Raw genomic sequence first — 19,745 nt, 5'->3', positions numbered from 1 at the left:
TTTCTTTAGATTATTCCTCTACAAACACAGGACATTATGCTTCTAAATTATTAGGGCTAGAGGGGAAAAACACAAACTGATGAGGACGAGTGGCAACAGTGCAGAAACGATCTCCCATGAATCTCCCATGGTGGCTCCGGAAGACGGACGTGGCATTTCCACTCTCCTGAGCAGCAAGGCCTCTGACCACACAGTGGTAAAGAACGTGCTCTTTCAACAGGAGACCTTGAAAGACCAACAATAATGGCAGCTTCTCTGGTGTGCTTACAGCACGCTAGGCCCTTTACGTACATGATCACACCCTCACAGCCGCTGTATCCTATTTTATAGGTGTCTACCTCTTTGGTCTTTTTCAGATACAAAAAGAGCTCTTGGATACTACAGAGCTTATCTCCTCTCCTACCATGACAGACGGGTAGCTGTCTTGTATTTACTTCAGGACTAAGAGATGGGACTCAAACAAGCCCAGCACCACTTTGCTGGAAGGAAAATATTCTCTTACCTTCAGAGCCCACTCACAATCTGCCAGCGCCTTCTCATAGTCCTCGAGTTTCATATACGCCTGTAAATGACACAAATAACTGATATTCATATTCAACTCTGCATCATACAGTCCTCACACAGAAGAGCAGCTGAATAGCAGAGTGGGGATGAAACGTACCTGACCCTGACCTAGATTGGTTATGATCCCAGCAGGAAACAATGGTGACTGGGTGACCAAGGAGAGCTTAGGACAGGGACAGAATTCTGTTCCCACCAAAGTATCATTGGTGCAGAGGGAGAGAAAAGTGCATTGTCAGGTATACAAATATAGTGAGGGCAGGGCTTAGGGAAATGGACAAGGGATGTTACAGAATCCCAGGGCTAGCAACAGTGGATAGCAACTACCATGACTCCTAACTTAAGGGGTGGAAGGAGGGAGAAATGAACAAAACGGGAAAGATTAATCTGTGCAAAGACCTGCCTGATTGTGAGCTGAGACCTTCATTGGAGGTCCCCTTTTCCTTCGGATTTCATGGGCTCCCTTTTTCCTTCAGATTCATGGGCTGAACATAAACAGAAGCTAGAGGGCTGGGAAGCCAAGAAGCCAGCGTACACAGATGTCATCCCCCAGGACACAGAGCAGGGCAGAGGAGGAGCTGAAGGAAGCGGCGCACTAATCATGTCTACAAAGGAAGTGCTCACTTCTGGAGTCTTCCCAGAGCTCCAGAAGGACACCAGATGATAAAGGGAATCAAGAAGACAGCTACACAAATGTTGGAAAGGCTGTGGTGCAGCACCTTTGGAAGACAGTCCGGCAGTTATTCAGGTTAAATGGAGAGTTCCCACATAACCCAGCAGTTCTATTCCTAGCTTTATAACTAAGAAGAGTGCTAAACATACATCTATTTAAAAAAAACTTGTACATGGATGGTGCCTGTGGCTCAAAGGAGTAGGGCGCCGGGCCCATATACCCGAGATCGTGGGTTCAAACCCGGCCCTGCCCCAAAACTGCAAAAATAAAAAATATAAATAAATAAACTTGTACATGAATGTTCATAACAGAATTATTCATAATAGTTAAAAAGCAAAACCAATCCAAATGTCCATCAACTGATGAATGGATGGATGAATAAAATGTGGTATGTCCATACAACGGAAAATTATACAACAATAAAAAATGAAGAATTGACGCATCCTACAACATGGATGCACCTTGAAAATATTATGACAAATGAAAGAAGTGGTCACAAAAAAAATAGGATTCCACTTATATTAAATGTCTAGGATACTAAGCAAATGTATGGTGACAGAGAGGAGACTGGTGGCTGCCTGAGACTGGGAGGAGGAGTGGGAGGACTGAGGAGCAACAGCTTCTTCTGGGGACGATGAAATGTTCAAAAATTGACTGTGATGGTTGCACAACTCTGTGATTATACTAAAAGCCACTGGACTGTATATACTTTAAATGGGTAAACTGTATAGTATGTGAATTATGTCTTAATAATGCTGCTAAAACGAAATGATAAAGACAAAGTCCCGCTTCTGTCCTCATGTGCACAGCAGGAAGGAAGGAATTCGGGAAATAAGCTGACATTTAAAACCTATAATGGCTCTAAAACCTCCCGTCAAATGCCTGGGACACTCTTTCAGAACACCCCATAATTAGGGAGAATCTAGACAATCAAGAATTGACTCAGAATTCTATGGTCCACTCCAACTAAATCAGCTTGATAATTTATTCCATTTAAAGCTTCTAAGAACTAAAGGCATGTAAACAAAGCACAGAGGCTATGATCACCTGTCTATTAATTACTGGATATAATAAGTGGTAAATAAATTCTTCTCAAACTGCACTAAGGATATGTGAAGCGCTCCTCATGACGGGGTCGGCACTGTAACTCATGGAGAATCTAACTAGCCAGCCAAAGCGAGGAGGGAGCAGGTAATAGCCGGTTAATGCCCTCCTGCAGTGCAGCTCTTGGCTCCAAAAGAAAAGCTGGGATGTGATGCTTTCAGTAACTTGGGTTCTGTACTAATTGGAGAAGATGACTCTGTGAGCTGTTTCTATAAAGCATCATGTTAGGGTCCTGGGTATTGTTTGAAAGTCAGAGGATGTGAGGAGGAAGCCGGCATCATTCTAGACAATGGTGGCCATGACTTCAGGACACTCTCACTCAGGACATGTACAGACTTAAAAAAATCTGTATGGGCTGCAAAAATAACATCTACACAGCCTGTTACTTTTCCTTTTTTTTTTTTGCCCTGAAATCCTCATTCTCCTTTTTGCACATTTTAAAAAGAATTACTCTTTCCCAATAGCAATTAAACACCAGATTTATCCACATTCTACCAGCAATCTATTGATCATAATATTGCTTCCAGGAGAAAAACAAAGCAATGAAAGGGCAGGGTTTTTTCTCTAGCAAGCAACATTCAATTCGCAGGGTCCTTGTTAAGTGTTTTCTAACACCGCATGCATACAGGAGAGGCGTTTTAAAAATAGTCAATGGTTCAAATGATTTGTGGCACCAGACAGCACATTCTGCGTTTCTCTGAATAAGCTTTCTCTTTGGGAAAGCTGGGAGAAAATGCTCCTCTAAAGCTTTTCATTGCATTTACTTATATTTATCCACATTCATTCTTAATGTGATTCTTCAGAACTAATCACAGTGCTGCTTAAAATTGAGTGCAGTGAAAATGTAACTAATTTAGATGAATCAGAGGGTATAGACAGTCAGAATTAGATGTGTCTGAATTACATAACTTTTTAAAAGCAATTCATTTTATTGCTTTCAAATAACTTCAGAGTTGAGCAAGTATCAGTAGGTAGATGTTTTTAGAGACCAAATTTGATGATAAGTAAGAAGGAACTGTAACTATTGTATTAATTGCTTGCATTTAAATGATTCCCCTGATTTGCCAACAGAAGCTTAATTCGCTTAACTGGACTTTTGTGCCTCTGATGTTATGTAACTTTACAAGGATTTATTGGACATCTGTTACAAAGCATTAAGAGAAAAAGTATAGGGCAGGTTTTGCCGTCAAAACGTTTATCTTGTCAGGGTGGAAATGTACTGTTAAACATACTCAGGCCATCTTATTTACTGACTCACTTGCTCATAATAAATTTCCTCCACACATGGAAGTAGTTAGATGACACTTCACTCCTAGTCTGACTTACCCAAACTGCTAAACTAATGAGGTTACATTGCATTTGGGTTTACTTATCATTAAATTACTGTCACTCCCAAGAATTTCTGGCCTCCAGACGGCCCGTTTCTTGTTATCAATACTCTTCCTCACCAAACCACAGCCAGACAGTCTTAAGCTTAAGTTACAGAAATTGGAGCTGATGAGGGCTCTGCTGCCACCTCTCCTTCTTCTAAATGACAAGGCATCAGGTTCCCCTGACACAGGTCCTGCTGAGGTATCCTAACCCTCGGACAATCACCTCCTTGATTCTGCCAGTTTGGGTGGGTTTCTTGACTAACAGGGAACTCGACCACACAAAAACTCACTGCTTCTCAAGGTCACAGGAGACACTTTTGTTTCCCTTGAGAACTATTAGCCCACCCGTCATTCTGTAGTAAGTAATGAACATGGAGGTGATGGTTTTCACCCAGGAAACCAGAGTTCAGCTGTGATATAAACCGAGGCATAAAGGCTTTCTGAAACTCAAAATTTCCAAGAAATTCACTCCAGGCCCATCAGCTAGCCAGGTTACCCTTGCCACAAAAACTTAACCTTAGGGAGGGACTGAAGCAATGACTAGGAAACTAACAGGAGGGCGGCCCCTAGGAGTTTAAACTAGCACCAAAAAAGGAGCTTGACCAATCCAGTCACCGACAGCAGAATTCCAAGGTCTCATTGGTCACTTAATTCCACTGGTTGTCTCCTTTATCCACATGGATAAACCTGGGTGCTGTCAGTGATGTGCTGGGGCCAACTCACACTGTGGAGGGAGCCGATCATGCCTGGCTCTTCCCACGTCCTCCTTTGGTGATTCCAAATGGGTAGCTTGACATCAGGCCATGGGAAGAGTATTCACATGGAAACTGGACGTGCTGCCCACAAATCAGCTCCCCTGACCCCTCAAACTAGAGCTAGTTGTTAAACATTTCCCAGTTCCCCAGAGAGACCATCTGGTCTCATCTTTGACTGCTGTCATAGGTGCAGTGACAACTGTTCCCCGAGAGTGGCCCAGGGACACTTCCTCGGCTCACTGACCTGGGCCCGGTTGGTGTACAGCACTTTCATGTCCTTCAGCTTCTCCAGGCCCTCCGTGTAGCACCGGATGGCTGCTTCGTAATCGCCTTTAACAAACTCTTCGTTCCCCTTTTCTTTGAGGGCTGTGAGAGTAACAGGCACACAGGTGAGCTCTCACCACACGTTGGAAAATTCTTTTGGACTTTATTCCCCTGGTTTTCCAAATCTACTCTGAAGGTCTGATCCAAAAGGGACTTGTCACTTGTTCCTCTCGGCAGATATTGCAGGACCAGCTTCTTAAGTATACTTTCTCCACATCTCCCCCCAAAGTCTTCTAAGTAGCTTCTCAGAAAAGGTCAATGTTTCTGCATCAAGCCTTAGAACCCCATCAAGCTTTCAACAGTGACCAAGTCTATACATTTACTATCCCCCACGAAGGGTCAAATAATTAATTTTCTAACAACTATGGAATCGTCTAGCTCTGCAGTAGGGGGTGGTATAAAACGAATGGAGAAAGCATTCCTCTGCCGCATGTATCTCCCCCAGCACATACAGGCCTGTCTCTTTTTTTCTTTCCTTTCTCCTCTCTTTTCTCACACCTTGATTTCGTTTTTCTTTCTCACTTCACCTATGCCTCAGGCTCGCCTACCTCACGCCCATCCCTCCCTGTTTTCCCAGCACTGTTTAGCGCTGTGCAATCTCATCTGCTGAGTCCACCATATGTTTTAGAAAGAGGTCTGACTGGGGAAGCAGACTGAGGGCCGTGTCCTACCCCCGGCTCTTGGCAGCAGGAACAGAGAACAAGACGGCCAGAGATTCTTGCCTGGCCAAGTCCCATTGCCTCGGGACCATCGCAAACCTGTGGTACGGGAATCTTGATATCCTTGAACGTCAGCACACGGCTTCCCAGGCTCCTTCTAGCACAGACCATCCCAGCTATTGAAAAGTAAGGGCTGACAATTACCGTCTGCCAAGACCTTGTTTTCCCTTCTCCTCTCGGCTCGTTCCTTCGCATCCTTCTCCACAGATGCCAAGAAGGCCTCTGACAGCAGAGTAATTTCAAATATGAAAAAGAAAGATCCAAATACTATAATCAGTTCTTCAGTTCAAATTCAGAAGACAGCTACTTTAGAACTTCACAGCCACACTTCTCACGCACACACACGCACGCACACTCACAATTCTGAGGCAACTAAATGACATTTTCTTAATTTGACATTAAATGGTAATCTGTGTGATGTATTATTATACATGATGGCTATGACTGTGCTTCAAATTTGAATTATGTCTTTTAAAAGAGTTTTTCTTTGAAGAGTGACTTTTTTGTTCCATTTAGCATAATGAGCTTCTGAGCTGAGCAGTAGAGAAACTACTCGGATCCTCTGAACAGCTAAGAGTTAATTGGATGGTACAGAATCACTGAATTCAGTTTATAAAAAATTGGGCAGGAGAAAACAGAGAAAAATCTCTGAGTACCTTCCCTCCCCTCTGACCACTGGTAACAGAACTGCCTGATCAGTAGGTCTCATTCACAGGTTGTCTGCAAGCCCAGAGGCTATAATTTAAGGGTCTGGAAGTTACAATCAGCAAAATCTGATCCTAAGTAAAGATTTAAAATTGGGAAGAGAGATGCTGTCCTTACCTGAGTTTATTTCTTCCACATTCTGCAGGATACAGGTTATCATAAAAACAAAGAAACAAATTTCAAAAACCACTCTCTGATTTATGTGTATATACATCAAGAAAGGCGATGAATTACAAATGAGAATCAGGTCATTCCTTTAACCAGTAAGGAAAGGCCCAAAGCACAGGGGGCTTGCTTTTAGATCAGGAGATCTGATTACGGACACAACTGCTGTGGGGTTGAAGAGGCAGAAAAGAGGCTTCCCAGGTCAAGGGACCTCGGCTGTGCCTGTATGAATTGAAAATACAAACTAGAGAAATGTATTACCTTAGCAGTGCAGGATAAATACGTTACATTTATACATGATAAAATGTATATGATATATAATATGATTATACATAATATATAACATATATTATATATAATCCCCTTTCAGGGGTTGGAGAGGCCAAAGTTTTATTAAGACAGATTTAAAGGTTTATTTAAAGATGATCCAGAAGGACCAAGGGAAAAAAAAACAAAACAGAACAGAATTTCCTTATTATGAGAAAGAATCCAAGAAAGAAAAGACTCTTTCAGCCTTAGCAGACAATCTGAGATTAAACTATTTCTTCAGTGTAGGTCTTCTCATTGTATCTATTTCTATGCGTTCATAACAGAAAAGGAAACCTTGGTAGGAGCTTGTGGAGGACTGATCATAGTCTTGTTCAAGGTGGTCCTGCATCCGTCCACCTCTTGGTCTTCCTCCATAAGCAGCAGTCTCTTTTCTGTCTCGAGGACAGCTTTCTGTTGTACAACTGGGTCATCAGAATTCATCTCCTGAATTAAACTGGCTAGAAGAGAAATAATATGTGAATCAATCAAACGTGGTCTTCTAAAGACTCCCTTCACTAGAAAGGATGGTGCCGAAAACTCATAGGGAAGCTCTTAAGGAAAAAAATGCAGCAATAGAAAGCAAAACGGAGCAATCAGAACCGATGTGAAAAAATTAAGAACAGGATTTGTTTTGACAGTTGCTTGGAGAATTTAACTATGGACTTCAAGGAATGGAGTTTTAAGCCACTACTAATCCAATAATAATTTATGGATGAGCTTGTAATGAGTTTGAGAACATGCTGAATGCGATAGATGACAATGATGAATAAAAAAGATCCTTTTTCTTGAAGAGCTTATGATTTTGTGTGGGAGACACACATGTAAGTACAGGCAGCTCTGATGGCACAGAACAGCCCTCAGCCCTCAGCCCTGCCTGTCTACACTTTATTGCCTCCCTGGGTTATATCTACCATCTATCACTTGGCAGCCATTCTGCTCATGGTCAACTCATTGCCTTCCCACCACACCCAAGAGACAAAACTTCAACTCTAGATGAATTCAACCACCTACCTCTCTTTTACGGGGATGCTGAGCACTGAGAGAGAAAGACAGATGCTGGTCCCAACTCAACTGGACTTTCAGTGACAGGACAACCAACCTTCTTATCTTGGGCAATCTTTAAAGACTTTTAAAAGTTTTGTAATCTAAACTTGACCATCTCAGACACAACACCTTATCAGAAAGGAAAGAGATACTGTCAACTTCCTGCCCTCAAAACTACAAAACCGCCTGACCTACACCTACATTCATCTGTCCTTCCTTCCTACCACAAGGAAAAGGTGTCCCTCCACCTGTATGAGGCTAATCCTTCATCCTGCGCTCAGGGTCTTAGCATCTCATTCTGAGTAACCAGTAACCTTGCATCACCAGCTCATTATACCATTTTAGCAATATTTTCAACCTCTTCTATTTGATCAGCTTCTTCATAAAGGTTGTCTATACACTTAAAATCTCTCCTGATGTCCTATTTCTTCCTCTTCACAACTAAACCGCTTAAAGGTATCCTCCTTTTTTCTTTAAGTTCAGGGTGTCCCAAAAGTTGCCCATAAAGTTGTGGGAAAGTGGCAACTTATACCTAAATGTACCTTTACTTAAAAAATATTCATTACAAAATATTTACCAACTATTCTCTCCCTGTTGGCCAGCTGTCTGTAATTTTTTTTAAATGAATATTTTGTAAAGGAGCATTGAGCTACAATGTCTCCTTTTCCCAGTGTATGGCAACTTTTAGGACACCCTATACTGCCCATTTCTTCTTTCCTACTGAGTCTTCACAGAAATTAGTTTTCAAAAATTTTAGTTATAACATATCTTACACATAAATAAATTAACAGACCTTTTTGTTCCATGCCATCTGTAAGTTAATAGGCATCCTTTCTCCAGCATGTTTTAATGTCTAATACTTCACTTAGCTTTTACTGCATGACAGCTCACACCAACTTTGTGGCTAAGCCTGTTATTTAGCTTAGTTTACAATTCTCTGGGCCAGCAACTTGAGCTGGACTAAGCTGGCTAGCTCTTCTTCTAGTTTCTGTAGGGGTCACACACACAGACATGTATATCTGTGGTCAGCTGTCTGAGTGGCTCTGCTTTGCAAAGTTGACTGGTAGTTTGCTCCAGTGATGGGAGCAACCAGGGAAAAGTACATCTTTTCCAGAAGGGGTTCCCAAGAGTGGCATGGAAGCCCCAAAGCACATTCACTTTTTAAGCCTTTGCTTAAGTCATGTTTGCAAACATCCCTTTGGCCAAAGCCAATCACATGGCCAATCCAGATTCAAGGAGTAGAAAACAGATTATTACAGACTTGGTGATGGGAAGAAGTTTGTGACCATATTTGCAATCTATTGGAATATTTGTCTATGTCTATTAAAAGACTTAAAATATATGCTTGTATTAAACGTGCATTCTTTTGTAAATTTTTTCTCTCAATATGCTTTAGAGATTTGTTCTTGATATATTTAGCTCCACTTGATTCACTTAAATCATTGTATATACCACAGTTAATCCATCTCTTTCTTGACAGATAACCACGTGGCTTTATTTTTTGCTACAATAAACAGATGCTGACCTGAGTACCTGTATGTACCTATTTCTTGGTGTACATGGTACATATACTTCAGGATATGGCTGTATCAATTTTTATTCCCATAAGCAGTATACAAGATTTCCCATTCTTCCACATTCTCGTAAATACTTGTTATGTCAAACTTTTTAATTTTGCCAATGTGATAAATACAATAATTCCACTAATGTTTTAATCCACATTTTGCCGAATCCACTTAGATTGGGCAGCTTCTTATTGCTTTGCAGGCCATCTAGATTTATTTCCGTTTCTGTGAAGAACCTATTCCTATCCTTGGCCAATTGTCTATTGGGTCATTTTTCCCTTTCTTATTCATTTGCATGATTCCATTTTAAAAAATTTTTACATTGTTTTTTAGAGATCTCAGTATGTTGCCCAGGCTGGATTCAAACTTCCGGGCTTAAGTGATTCTCCTGTCTCAGTCTCATGAGTACATGGGACTGTAGGTGCCTGCCCCATGGCCAGCTGACTTCTTTATGTACTCTGGACTGCTACATATATTTGCAAACATCCTCTCCTTGGCTATGGCTCGTCTTTTCACTTTTTCTTTTTTACATCAATTATTTTTATTAATGATAATTTCTTCAAAGAGGATACGCAGAGGTAAAAGGACTAGGAAAATAGGACAAAATATTAAGAGTTGTTGCTTCTGAGTGACAAATGGGTGATTATTTTCTAGTTCCTCATTTTCTACATTTTTAAAATTTCTCCAAAAATAGAGAAAGGAAAAGGAAAAAAGAAAAGAAAAGAAAAGATCAATAGTGTTCTGAGCTGCATTCCTTTTTGGAGGCTCTGGGAGAATCCGTTTCCTTGGCTTTTTCAGCTTCTAGAAGCCATGAGCATTCTTTGGTTTAGCGGATCTTCCTCCATCTTTGAAGCCAGCAGCAATGGGCCAGATCCTTCACTCACCTCTCTGCCTTCCTCTTCCACTTACAAAGACTCTTTTGATTACACTGGATACCTCCAGATTAACCAAGATAATCTCCCCATCTTAAGGGCAGGTGACCAGCAATCTTAATTCCCCTTTGCCATGTAATCTAACATAGTCACAGGTTCCAGGAAGTAAAACATGGACGTCTGCTCCCCACAGGTCTCCTGAGGAGTCCTTGACACCTGCCCCACACCAGGCTTCCTCCACCTCCAACCCAGCTTCTATGTGTTTAAGCTTTGGGTTGTTTTTTCGTCTCTCTTTTGATTCAAGTGTCTCCCCACAAGTTTTTATAAAGTAACATTCCTCTTCGTCTTTCTTCTTGCAGGGGGAGAGGGAAAAAGTCTCCTTTTGTCACCCTTGGTAGAGTGCTGTGGCATCACAGCTCACAGCAACCTCAAACTCTTGGGTTCAAGTGATACTCTTGCCTGAGCCTCCCAAGTACCTGGGTATATAGGAGCCTGCCACAGCGGCCAGACCATTTTTGGGGGGAGGGGGGAGGTTTAGAGATGGGAATCTTGCTCTTGCTTAGGCTGGTCTTGAACTTCTGAGCTCCAGCAATCCACTCACCTTGGCCTCCCAGAGTGCTGGGACTACAGGCATGAGCCACCATGCCCAGACTTCTTCATGATTATTTGGAGATTTATTTATGTGTATCAGTAGTCCATTCCTTTTCATTGCTGAGTAATGTTCCATTGTATGAATATCCTACAAATTGTTTATTCATATAATTCTTCCAGTCCTTTGCCAACATAAGTCTTTTGGGTTTGGAAATGTCTCTTTCTTCTACATCCTTTTTTATTAACAAAACAATGCATTCCAGACAAGGCACCTGGGAGTGTACAGCGTCCAAGATAAGGGGTCACTCTTTGCCCTCAGCTTAAGGCTTCCAATTACAGGTAACCCATCCGAAAGCCTCTTCTGAAGCCAGGAATTTCACTGCCAGCAGCCTGGTGTCCACACTCATGATTCTTAGAGGGGCTCAGGTCAAGCATTTTAAAGACCTGGGAGGATGGGGCTCACATGCTCAAAAAAAAAAAAAAAAAAACCCTTCACTTATTTTTATGGAACCCTGTGTTAAGGAGATTCTAATTTTAAAAATATATCGACTTTTTCCTTTATAATTTATGCATTTTTGGTTATTAAGGTTATAAATATACCCTCCTAGGCATCTTCTCAAAATTTTAAAATTTTGTTTTCCTCAGTGAGGTACTTAATCCACCTGCAGTTGGCTTTTGTGGAGGACAGGAGCATCTTGTTGAGGAGTCCCCTGCCTTCCCCACTGATGCTTCTTTGTCGTCCATATTACATGTGCGAACCTGCTGCAGGCTCTGCGTTCCTTCCCACTTGATTTCACTAGTCTTTTCCAGCACTAAAACCTCCATGCATTAATTACTACAGCTTCATCATAACTCTTAAACATTGAGTAGGGAGAGTCATCCTACCTTCTTTTTTTCTGCAGAATTTTCTTGGCTATTCTTGGTCCTCTGCTCTTCCACGTGGACTGTAGAACCTGCTTGTTGAATTCTACTGCAAACTACTTCTGGGATTTTGATCTAAACTGTATTGACTGTATAAAATAATCTGACAACTGACATCTTTTCCAAATGAATCTTCCCATTCATGATAAAACACGTCTCCATTAATTTAGACCTTCTTTTATGTCTTTTAATTAACTTTTAAACTATATTCCATACTTTATTTTAATTTTGTTAATTTCTCCTTAATGTAGATTTTCTGTTCCAGGATCTCATCCAGGACACCACATGACATTTAGTCATGTCTCCTTAGGTTTCTCTGGGCTGTGACAATTTCTCAGACTCTCCTTGTTTTTGATAATCTTGACAGCTCAATTTGGGTTTATCTGGTATTTTCCTCATGGTTAGCCTGGGGTTATGGGATTTGGGGAGGAAGACTTTAGCACATACCAAGAGTACATGCTATCAACATGACTTATCACAAGGTTACTCTTGATGATCTAAGGTGGTATTTGTTATCTTTCACCACTGTCCCCCTCTCTATCCATAGGGCACTCTTGGAAGCAAGTCACATTATATATCACATTTAAGAGCTGGAGAGTTATGTTCCATCTACCCAAGAAGTCTCTACATTAATTATTTGGAATGAGTTTATTGCTATCAGTGTAAACACAAAGGTCTTCCTTGATCTGGCTTCTCCACACTCAGATGGGACCCTTGTCTCCTTAGTCTCTTCTCTTGGGTCACATGGGGTTTTCATTCCTTACACTTCTCAAAAGTACCACCCTCTCTCTTAACTCCCAGATTTCCTATCCCATCTTTCCTACCACCTGGAATACTCTCCTGCCCTCTTTGCAATAGCCAACTCTCACTTACTCTTTAGATTTTTGCTTAAGTCACTTCTTCGGGAAAATCTTCTATGACCTCTATGATGGAGTAAATTGTGCCTCCCCCAATTCACATGCTACCCTAACCCCCAATGTGACTATATTTGGACATAGCGCCTTTAAAGAGGTAATTAAATGAGGTGGTAAGTGTGTACCCTAATACAACATGACTGATAACCTTATAAGAAGAGAGATAGCAACACACATGCAAGGAGCTGACCACATGCACACAAAGTGAGAAGGTGGCCACCTGTGAGTTAAGGAGAGAGGCCTCTGAAGAATCTAAACACACTGATATCTTGATCTTGGACCCTAGGATTCCAGAACTGTGAGAACACGCATTTCTGTCGTGTAAGCTACCCCTGTTACTGCTGTTACAGCAGCCCCAGCACATTAATACAACCTCCTAAGCTGGCTTAGGTTCCTATACTTTGCAAGTCTCTTTTTGTATCACATTACACTTGAAATTAATATCTGTTTTCCTTACTGAACTATAGATGTTATGAGGAAAGGTAATTCTTTTGCTGTATTCTTTTGTGCCTAGCAAAACTCAACATATAGCAAGAGCCTAAGAAATGAATAAATAGAATTTAGGCAACACATGACCACATAAATTTCAATTAATTTAAAATGAAATAAAATTAGAAATTCGATTCCTCAATCATGTGAAGACATCTGAAATGCTCAGTAAGTGCATGTGGCTGGTGGCTACCACAGTGCACGGTGTGGACTGCAGAACATTTCCACAATCACAAAAAGTTCTCCTGGACAGTGTTGCTTTAAATCGTATCTGAAGGAAACTTGAGCCTGAATAAAAGAAAGACAGGAGGCAGAAGGAATGACAAAGATCAAGTACAGAGTATGAAACACAAGAGTGTGTGTGGGAAACTATCGGCAGTTTGCTGCTACTCAAGTGTGAGGTAGGAGAGACCAGAGGTAAGGACAAGGTCAGGGGAGGACTTAAGTCCTGATGAGAGCTTGGGATTTATTGTGACTGCAAAAGGAATCCAAGCAGAGAAGCGTCTGGGTCAGATTTGCATTTTAGATACATTACTCTGTGGGGAGTATAAACCTAGAGGCAGGAAAAACAATTAGGGGGTTGTTGAAACAGTCTGGGTAAGAGGAACCAGAACACAGGGAGGGCTGGAGGGCCGGAGCTGGAGAAAGAAGCCAAACCCAGATGGGATGCTTGGTGGAGAGATGGGAGGAGTCCAGTATGACTTGTGAATTTCTGGATGGTGGTGCCACCAACCGAGACCAGGATGAAGGGGAAGGAGAACCAGGTTTTATTTGAGAGGGGGAGGGTAGAGAGGGAAAGAAATGAGGATTCCATTTTGGACCCATTAAGTTTGAGGTGCTTGGGGGATACAGTGGGTATGACAGTTGGCCATAGAGGCTGAGGCCCAGGAAAGAAAGCTAGGTGTCAATTTAGACATGGATGTCACCCAAGGTGGTAAGTCAAAGTGCTCAACCAGCTGAAGACAAAGGTGAGCAGCAGGCTAAGGCCAGAACTCCATGGAACGAGCAGAAGCGAGCCCAAGAGGGACACAGAGCACACATTAGGGATGAATTGTTTATGATTCATACATTTTATTTTTAAAACCATTTTAGTTTTTGGACCCACATAATCTCCTGGAAGCAGCAATTTCAACATAGTTACATTTGCTACATGGATTTGTCTGCTTATTGTTTTATCTCTATGCTCAAACAAGTTCCCTGAAGTTTGCACAGGGACTGACTGATTTGGAACTTCTTGAATGTCATCTGTGAAATCAGAGTCTATCTATGTTCTTTGAGATCCCACCTGTCTGAGCTGGGGAAGGGATTTTCTGTCATTAGGAAGAGCAAAAAGGAATGACACTCAAAAGCCATTCATGTAATTTGATGGATTGTGAGAGAAAGCCATTTGATTTTACCTCTGCAAACCACCCCCTCCTCCACCAAAAGAAAGGGCTCTACCCTAAAACAGGAGTGGTCCCAGACTGATCAAGGGGGATCTTGGTGATCTCTTAGGGAAAAGTTAGGCTCATTGTCAATGGGGAAACAGTAGCTCCTTTTGAACCAATTCTTCATAGAAGGGGACAAAATGTGAAGGAATTTTTTTGAATTTTTGTGAATCCTGATCAGAATGTTAATAGTTTCTTTGATACCAGTTAAAAGCCAGAAAATACTTCCCTGAGGCAGTAACTTGCTTCTCCATACTTTCTATTTAATTTCTTTTCTTTTTTTTTTTTTTTTTTGAGACAGAGTCTTACTTTATCACCCTTGGTACAGTGCCGTGGCATCACAAGTCACAACAACCCCCAGCTTGTGGGCTTAGGCGATTCTTTTGCCTCAGCCTCCCGAGTAGCTGGGAGTACGGGTGCCCACCACAATGTCCGGCTATTTTTTGGTTGCAGTTTTACTGGGGCCAGGTTTGAACCCACCACCCTTGGTATATGGGCCGGTGCCCTACTTGCTGAGCCATAGGTACCTCCCACTTTCTGTTTAATTTCAATTACTTCTTTTTTTCCTTAAGAGTCATAAACCTGTCAGGCAACCCAAGAACTAAGAGTAATCATTTCTCTTTAATCACTCCACCTATCCAAAACAAAATTTATTTATGATTTACTGGTACTTACTGATTTCATCCACATTTTTAAGAAATTTCTGCAAATCTTTTTCTTGATCATCAGCCATTGTAAACCAGAATCCCTAAGGGAGGCAGCAAACATTTTAAAATTAATAATAATAAAGCACTAAACAGAACAGTCAGGCTTACTAGGCCTTCTAAAACTAAAAACCAAGTGATTATTTTTAAGGCAGATTTGTGTTTATAAATGTTATGATTAACAGCAGGGCGATCCGTTTCACTTTAACCTCTGTTTAGGGCCAAGGAACATTCTTTATTCGTGGTGATACTTCCAGAAAGCTTCCAGGTCTCCTTCTACTGGAGACATCACTCTGCAAATAGTTCCTTCAAAGCCAATGTCAAGTCCTGTGATTTGGTGACCTGGCATGAAGGAGATCAAGGGCAGAGCAACTGACAGTCTTCCACAGATGGAGAAGTATCCTAACAACTGCCTTTGATCATGATGGGATGGTCTGCCTAACAGGTAACCAGAGATGGGCACACTCTGCATCTAAATGTCTGTACTTGTCTCAAATATAAGCCTCTGGACTGTTTCTGAGGAGTGAAACTACAAATTGGCTGAAAGGATTACAACTTGACAGGAGCACTAGCGTCTCTTCCCCTCTCCAAGCACTTAGTTCACAGTTATTCTAGGGTCACCCACAGATCATAAAAATCATCTGAAAGATTGGTAAATATACAGATTGCTCGGTCTTAACCCCAGAGATTCCTAGTCAGTAAACCTGGGATAGTGCCCAGGAATGCATATTTTAAATACTCTCCAGGTGATTCTGATCTGCAGTCTATTAGTGTAGTAAAGAAACACACCTATAACTAAAATTAGAAATCTGCCTTGAATGAACTGTGAATTGTTATGAGCTGTGGATATGTGTCTTAATGTCTCTAACTGCACCAATTACACGAAAGTCACAACCTCTCTGAGCTTCACAGTCCTCGCCAATCCTATGCGACCAGGAGAACTATCGGGGGACTGATGGACAGCACCAGGCACCGTCTAAGTGGTCAGCCTGGGGCACCCTTACCTAGAAAACAGGAGGTGGGGGTGCGGCTTAGTCGGGGCTCCTTCCAGGTCAAACTCCCAAGGAACAGGGGCCTAGTGAAGTGAATTAATTTGCCCAAGAGTTCGAGGGTCAGAAGGCAGGGTAGGCAATTCCCTGACAGGAGCGACCTCTCTGCTCCCAGGGCACGGATCTAAGGGCACACATTCCCTGGCCAATGCTACCCACTGCAGGACCAGAAGGTCCCCGCGGGGAGAAGACGAAGGCGCGCCAACCTCAGGAGTTTCGCTCCGCAGAGCATGCGCGGCGGGGACGCGCGCCTGAGCCTCGCGCCGCTCGCCCTCGCGGAGAGGCGGGGCCGCCCGCACCGTTGCCTGGCAACCGCTCCCCAGCGTCCGCCCGCCTGGCGCCCTCCGTGGAGGGACCAAGCCTAGGCCTATACTGTCCCATTCCCTGCGACACAAACCAGCGTGCTATGCTCGGCTCTGACTGCCGTTCCAGGCCCACGTCCCAGTGGGGAAGCCCAGCGCTGCGTAGCTGCACCGACCAGAAGCGCTCAGGTTCGGACGGAAAATGGCGGCTGTGGGCGGACTGGGACACGTGGAGGTGGGGCGGGACCGGGGCGGATCGGGGCGTGGCCTGGGGCAGGGGATAGGGGCGTGGCTTCTCTAGGGGCGTGGCGAGAGTGGAAGTCGCTCTGACGCTCGCTTGGGCACTTAGCCAGGTTCAAAGGCGAGCTAGGGACTGCGGGAAGACCGGGATGGGAGTGGTGGGGAAGTCAAGAGCTGATCTCAAAAGTAGCGCCAGGCTCTAGCTTCTTTTTTTTCTTAGAGGTACGTTTCCCTCCCAATTAGTTTAATATCCTTGGCGTAAAAGACCAAAGTTTCCCATTGTACTTGGGAGAGACAGGCTTGGGTCTGAATCTGGCTTTATTTACTGATAAATGTTTGAGCTTTGAAGGGTTAAGTAACCTCTTTGATCCTCAGTTTTCCCATCTATAAAATGGAGAAATGCAACTTTCTCTTAAGGTTTTTGGTTAAAGTCGGTGCTGCCCAGTCAGTACAAATGCGTGCTAATTAATATCCACGGAATCATGATCTGACACAGGGCAGAGCTGAGGGGCCTATTCATACTCTGAATACATGCACACACGCTTAAAAAAATGTCAGGTTATTTTCCTAAACAAAAGGCTCAATATATTGTGTTCTGGTCACCAAGGGAAAAAAGCAGGTTTGGGGGAAACTTTCTGATGCTCAGAAATACCTGGGGCTTCTTGGCAAATTTATGAGTGCTTTATGGAAACCTGTTTGAAAGGGAATGAGGAACCTCTAGAATTTACCAGAAAAGGGTGGCCTCCAGGCATGGCCAGCTAGCTCCAACACTGACTCCAGGGGCAGCCTGTTGACTTTGTCTTGTGGCTTATGCCTGGTAGGGTGCATGCCTGAAAACCACAGAGGAGAATGGATTACTGTTTGCAGTCTCCAGGAGGCACTGGAACACACAGTCCTGCTTGGGTTACCCTGCTAATGGTGTATAGCACAAAGGAGCCAGCTAAGTGGGCCCAGTTCAGCAGAGTGAGTTCTTTGGCCCATCAGCTCTTGCAAGAAGCAGCGGGGCCTAGGGGACCCGGCAGTACACAGCCACAACTGCTGTCCTGCGGGACTGAGGTACCTCATGGAAAGTAGCAGAAAAGGGAACTGCCGGGCAAGAGCAAGGTTGTCTTGCGGTAACCACAGGTCTGGCACACTCCAGGGATCCCAGAAAGTCAAAGGATACTTCACGATGACCTTCAAGCCTTTGAGAATTAACAGAAAAAAGAAACAGTGACATTTTGGTTATTACTGTTAGTACCACTCCATTTTCCTTTTGGGCACGTGAGGCCTTGAGTATACAAAGGCTGTACATCTGTGGTCCCAACCTCAGAGCTTTGGGTTTTTTTGTTTTTTGTTTGTTTGTTCGTTTGTCATTTGGGGGCTGATAGTTGCAAATCACTAACTTCCTATTACACTACTCTTTTCACTGCTCTCCTTTCCCTGGGACCCACCCACAGCGGATTATACCATACAACCATTCACTTAAGCATTCATCCATCCTCACACTAGTCCATAGCATGCAGTGAAAGGTCCCTGGAGTGCTTTTGACAAATGTTTATGGTGCGCTGAGTGGTGCTCTGGAGTCATTCTGCTGCTGAGGTTAGATCTCAGCTCTCTGCCTACTGTCACTTATTAAAATATCATTAAACACCTACTGTGTACTTGCTATTGTACTAAGTACTGGAGGTCTTTTTCCTTCTGCAAACACTGCAAATACTGCTAGAGGTATGACTCTGAGTAATCTCTATGTGCCTTCACAGTTTCCTCATCTGTAAAATGGGATTATTAAGTGGTATCTGCTCCATAGGATTCCTGTGAGAAGCACATGATTTAATATAGGTGATGTGCTTAGAGCAATGCTAGGGGCATTATCAATACCCAGTATATGTTATTAACTATTATCGTAACTCTGATCAGTATATATTAGACCAGTACCTCTGAACCTAGATTATGCACAGAAACTGCCTTGGGATTTTGTTTAAAATACAGATTCTAGGTCAACAGGCCATGGGGCTGAGATTCTGCAGTGATGCCCCTCTGCGGACGAAGGCCAGACTGTGTAGCAAAGTGCAGACACTTTATCCAGTTCTGGGATGGAGGAGGGTACAAGTGGAGCTTATCACTCAAGTTGGTACAGAGGAATAAAGGTCAATAAAATAAAACACATCAAATTCTCATTGTGATAAGTCATTTAGAAGTAGAGGATGAAAAGTAAAAGGAGCAAAGAGTGCTGTGAAGGTCTGGTCTCACCTTGGAGGTCTTCTCTGTGATGTACTGTTGAAGCTGAGACTTGAGGGGTGACTGGGCACCGGCCAGTTGGGGGGGGCGTGGAAACAAAGGAAACAGTATGAGCTGTGAGGGAGGAGCCTGACATGGGTGAGGAAGCAACAGAAGGCTGGTTAAACTTGGCCACTGTATAGACAGCAAGAGGTAGGCTGTGCAAGAAGAAGCAGGTATAGATCACAGTAGGGCCTTTGGAAGCTGCGTGAAGGTTTTGAGTCTTTACTCTAAGTATCACCAGCAACCTTCCAGGGGTTTTGAGCGGAAGAGTGACATCAGCCTAGCTAACAGAAACCTCAGACTCCTGGGTTTAACTGATTGATCCTCCTGCTTCAGCTTTCCCAGTAGCTGGGGCTAGAGGCACCTGCCACTCACCCAGGCAAAATTTTCTATCTTTAGTAGAGATGGGGTTTTACTCTTGCTCAGGCTGGTCATGAACTCCTGACCTCAAGTGATCCTTTACCTCAGCCTCCCAGAGTGCTAGGACTATGGGCGTGAGCCACCATGCCCAGCCATGGTCAGATTTTTTTTTTTTCTTAGAAAATTATTCTGGCTGCAATGCAGAGAATGATCTGGAAGAGGGATGCTAGGAGACAGGTGATGGGGTTACCAATAGGAGTAGAGATGAATTTGGAAGGAACATTCACAGCAGGGAAGTATTAGCAATGGCATTAGGT

The 19,745-nt window shown here is 43.0% G+C and overlaps 1 protein-coding gene across 1 annotated transcript in view; it reads right to left on the bottom strand.

Annotated features, from left to right (window-relative positions):
- TTC12 (tetratricopeptide repeat domain 12) overlaps window positions 1-16,718 on the bottom strand; it is a 56,567-nt gene extending 39,849 nt beyond the window's left edge. The window contains exons 1-7 of the mRNA XM_023516057.1: window positions 16,662-16,718; window positions 15,187-15,259; window positions 6,983-7,146; window positions 6,332-6,353; window positions 5,654-5,731; window positions 4,711-4,832; window positions 503-562 (exon numbers count right to left, since the gene is read on the bottom strand). Of these exons, the coding sequence (XP_023371825.1) occupies window positions 503-562; window positions 4,711-4,832; window positions 5,654-5,731; window positions 6,332-6,353; window positions 6,983-7,146; window positions 15,187-15,244 (504 nt within the window). The 5' untranslated portion in view covers window positions 15,245-15,259; window positions 16,662-16,718. The remainder of the gene's footprint in view (window positions 1-502; window positions 563-4,710; window positions 4,833-5,653; window positions 5,732-6,331; window positions 6,354-6,982; window positions 7,147-15,186; window positions 15,260-16,661) is intronic.
- Window positions 16,719-19,745: the final 3,027 nt, after the last annotated feature.

This window comes from Otolemur garnettii, unplaced genomic scaffold, assembly GCF_000181295.1.
Source record: "Otolemur garnettii isolate 467f Iridium unplaced genomic scaffold, OtoGar3 scaffold00086, whole genome shotgun sequence".
NCBI lineage: Eukaryota > Metazoa > Chordata > Mammalia > Primates > Galagidae > Otolemur > Otolemur garnettii.
The sequence above is the reverse complement of the archived record's forward strand: the minus strand, read 5'-3'. Positions and strand labels throughout refer to the sequence as shown.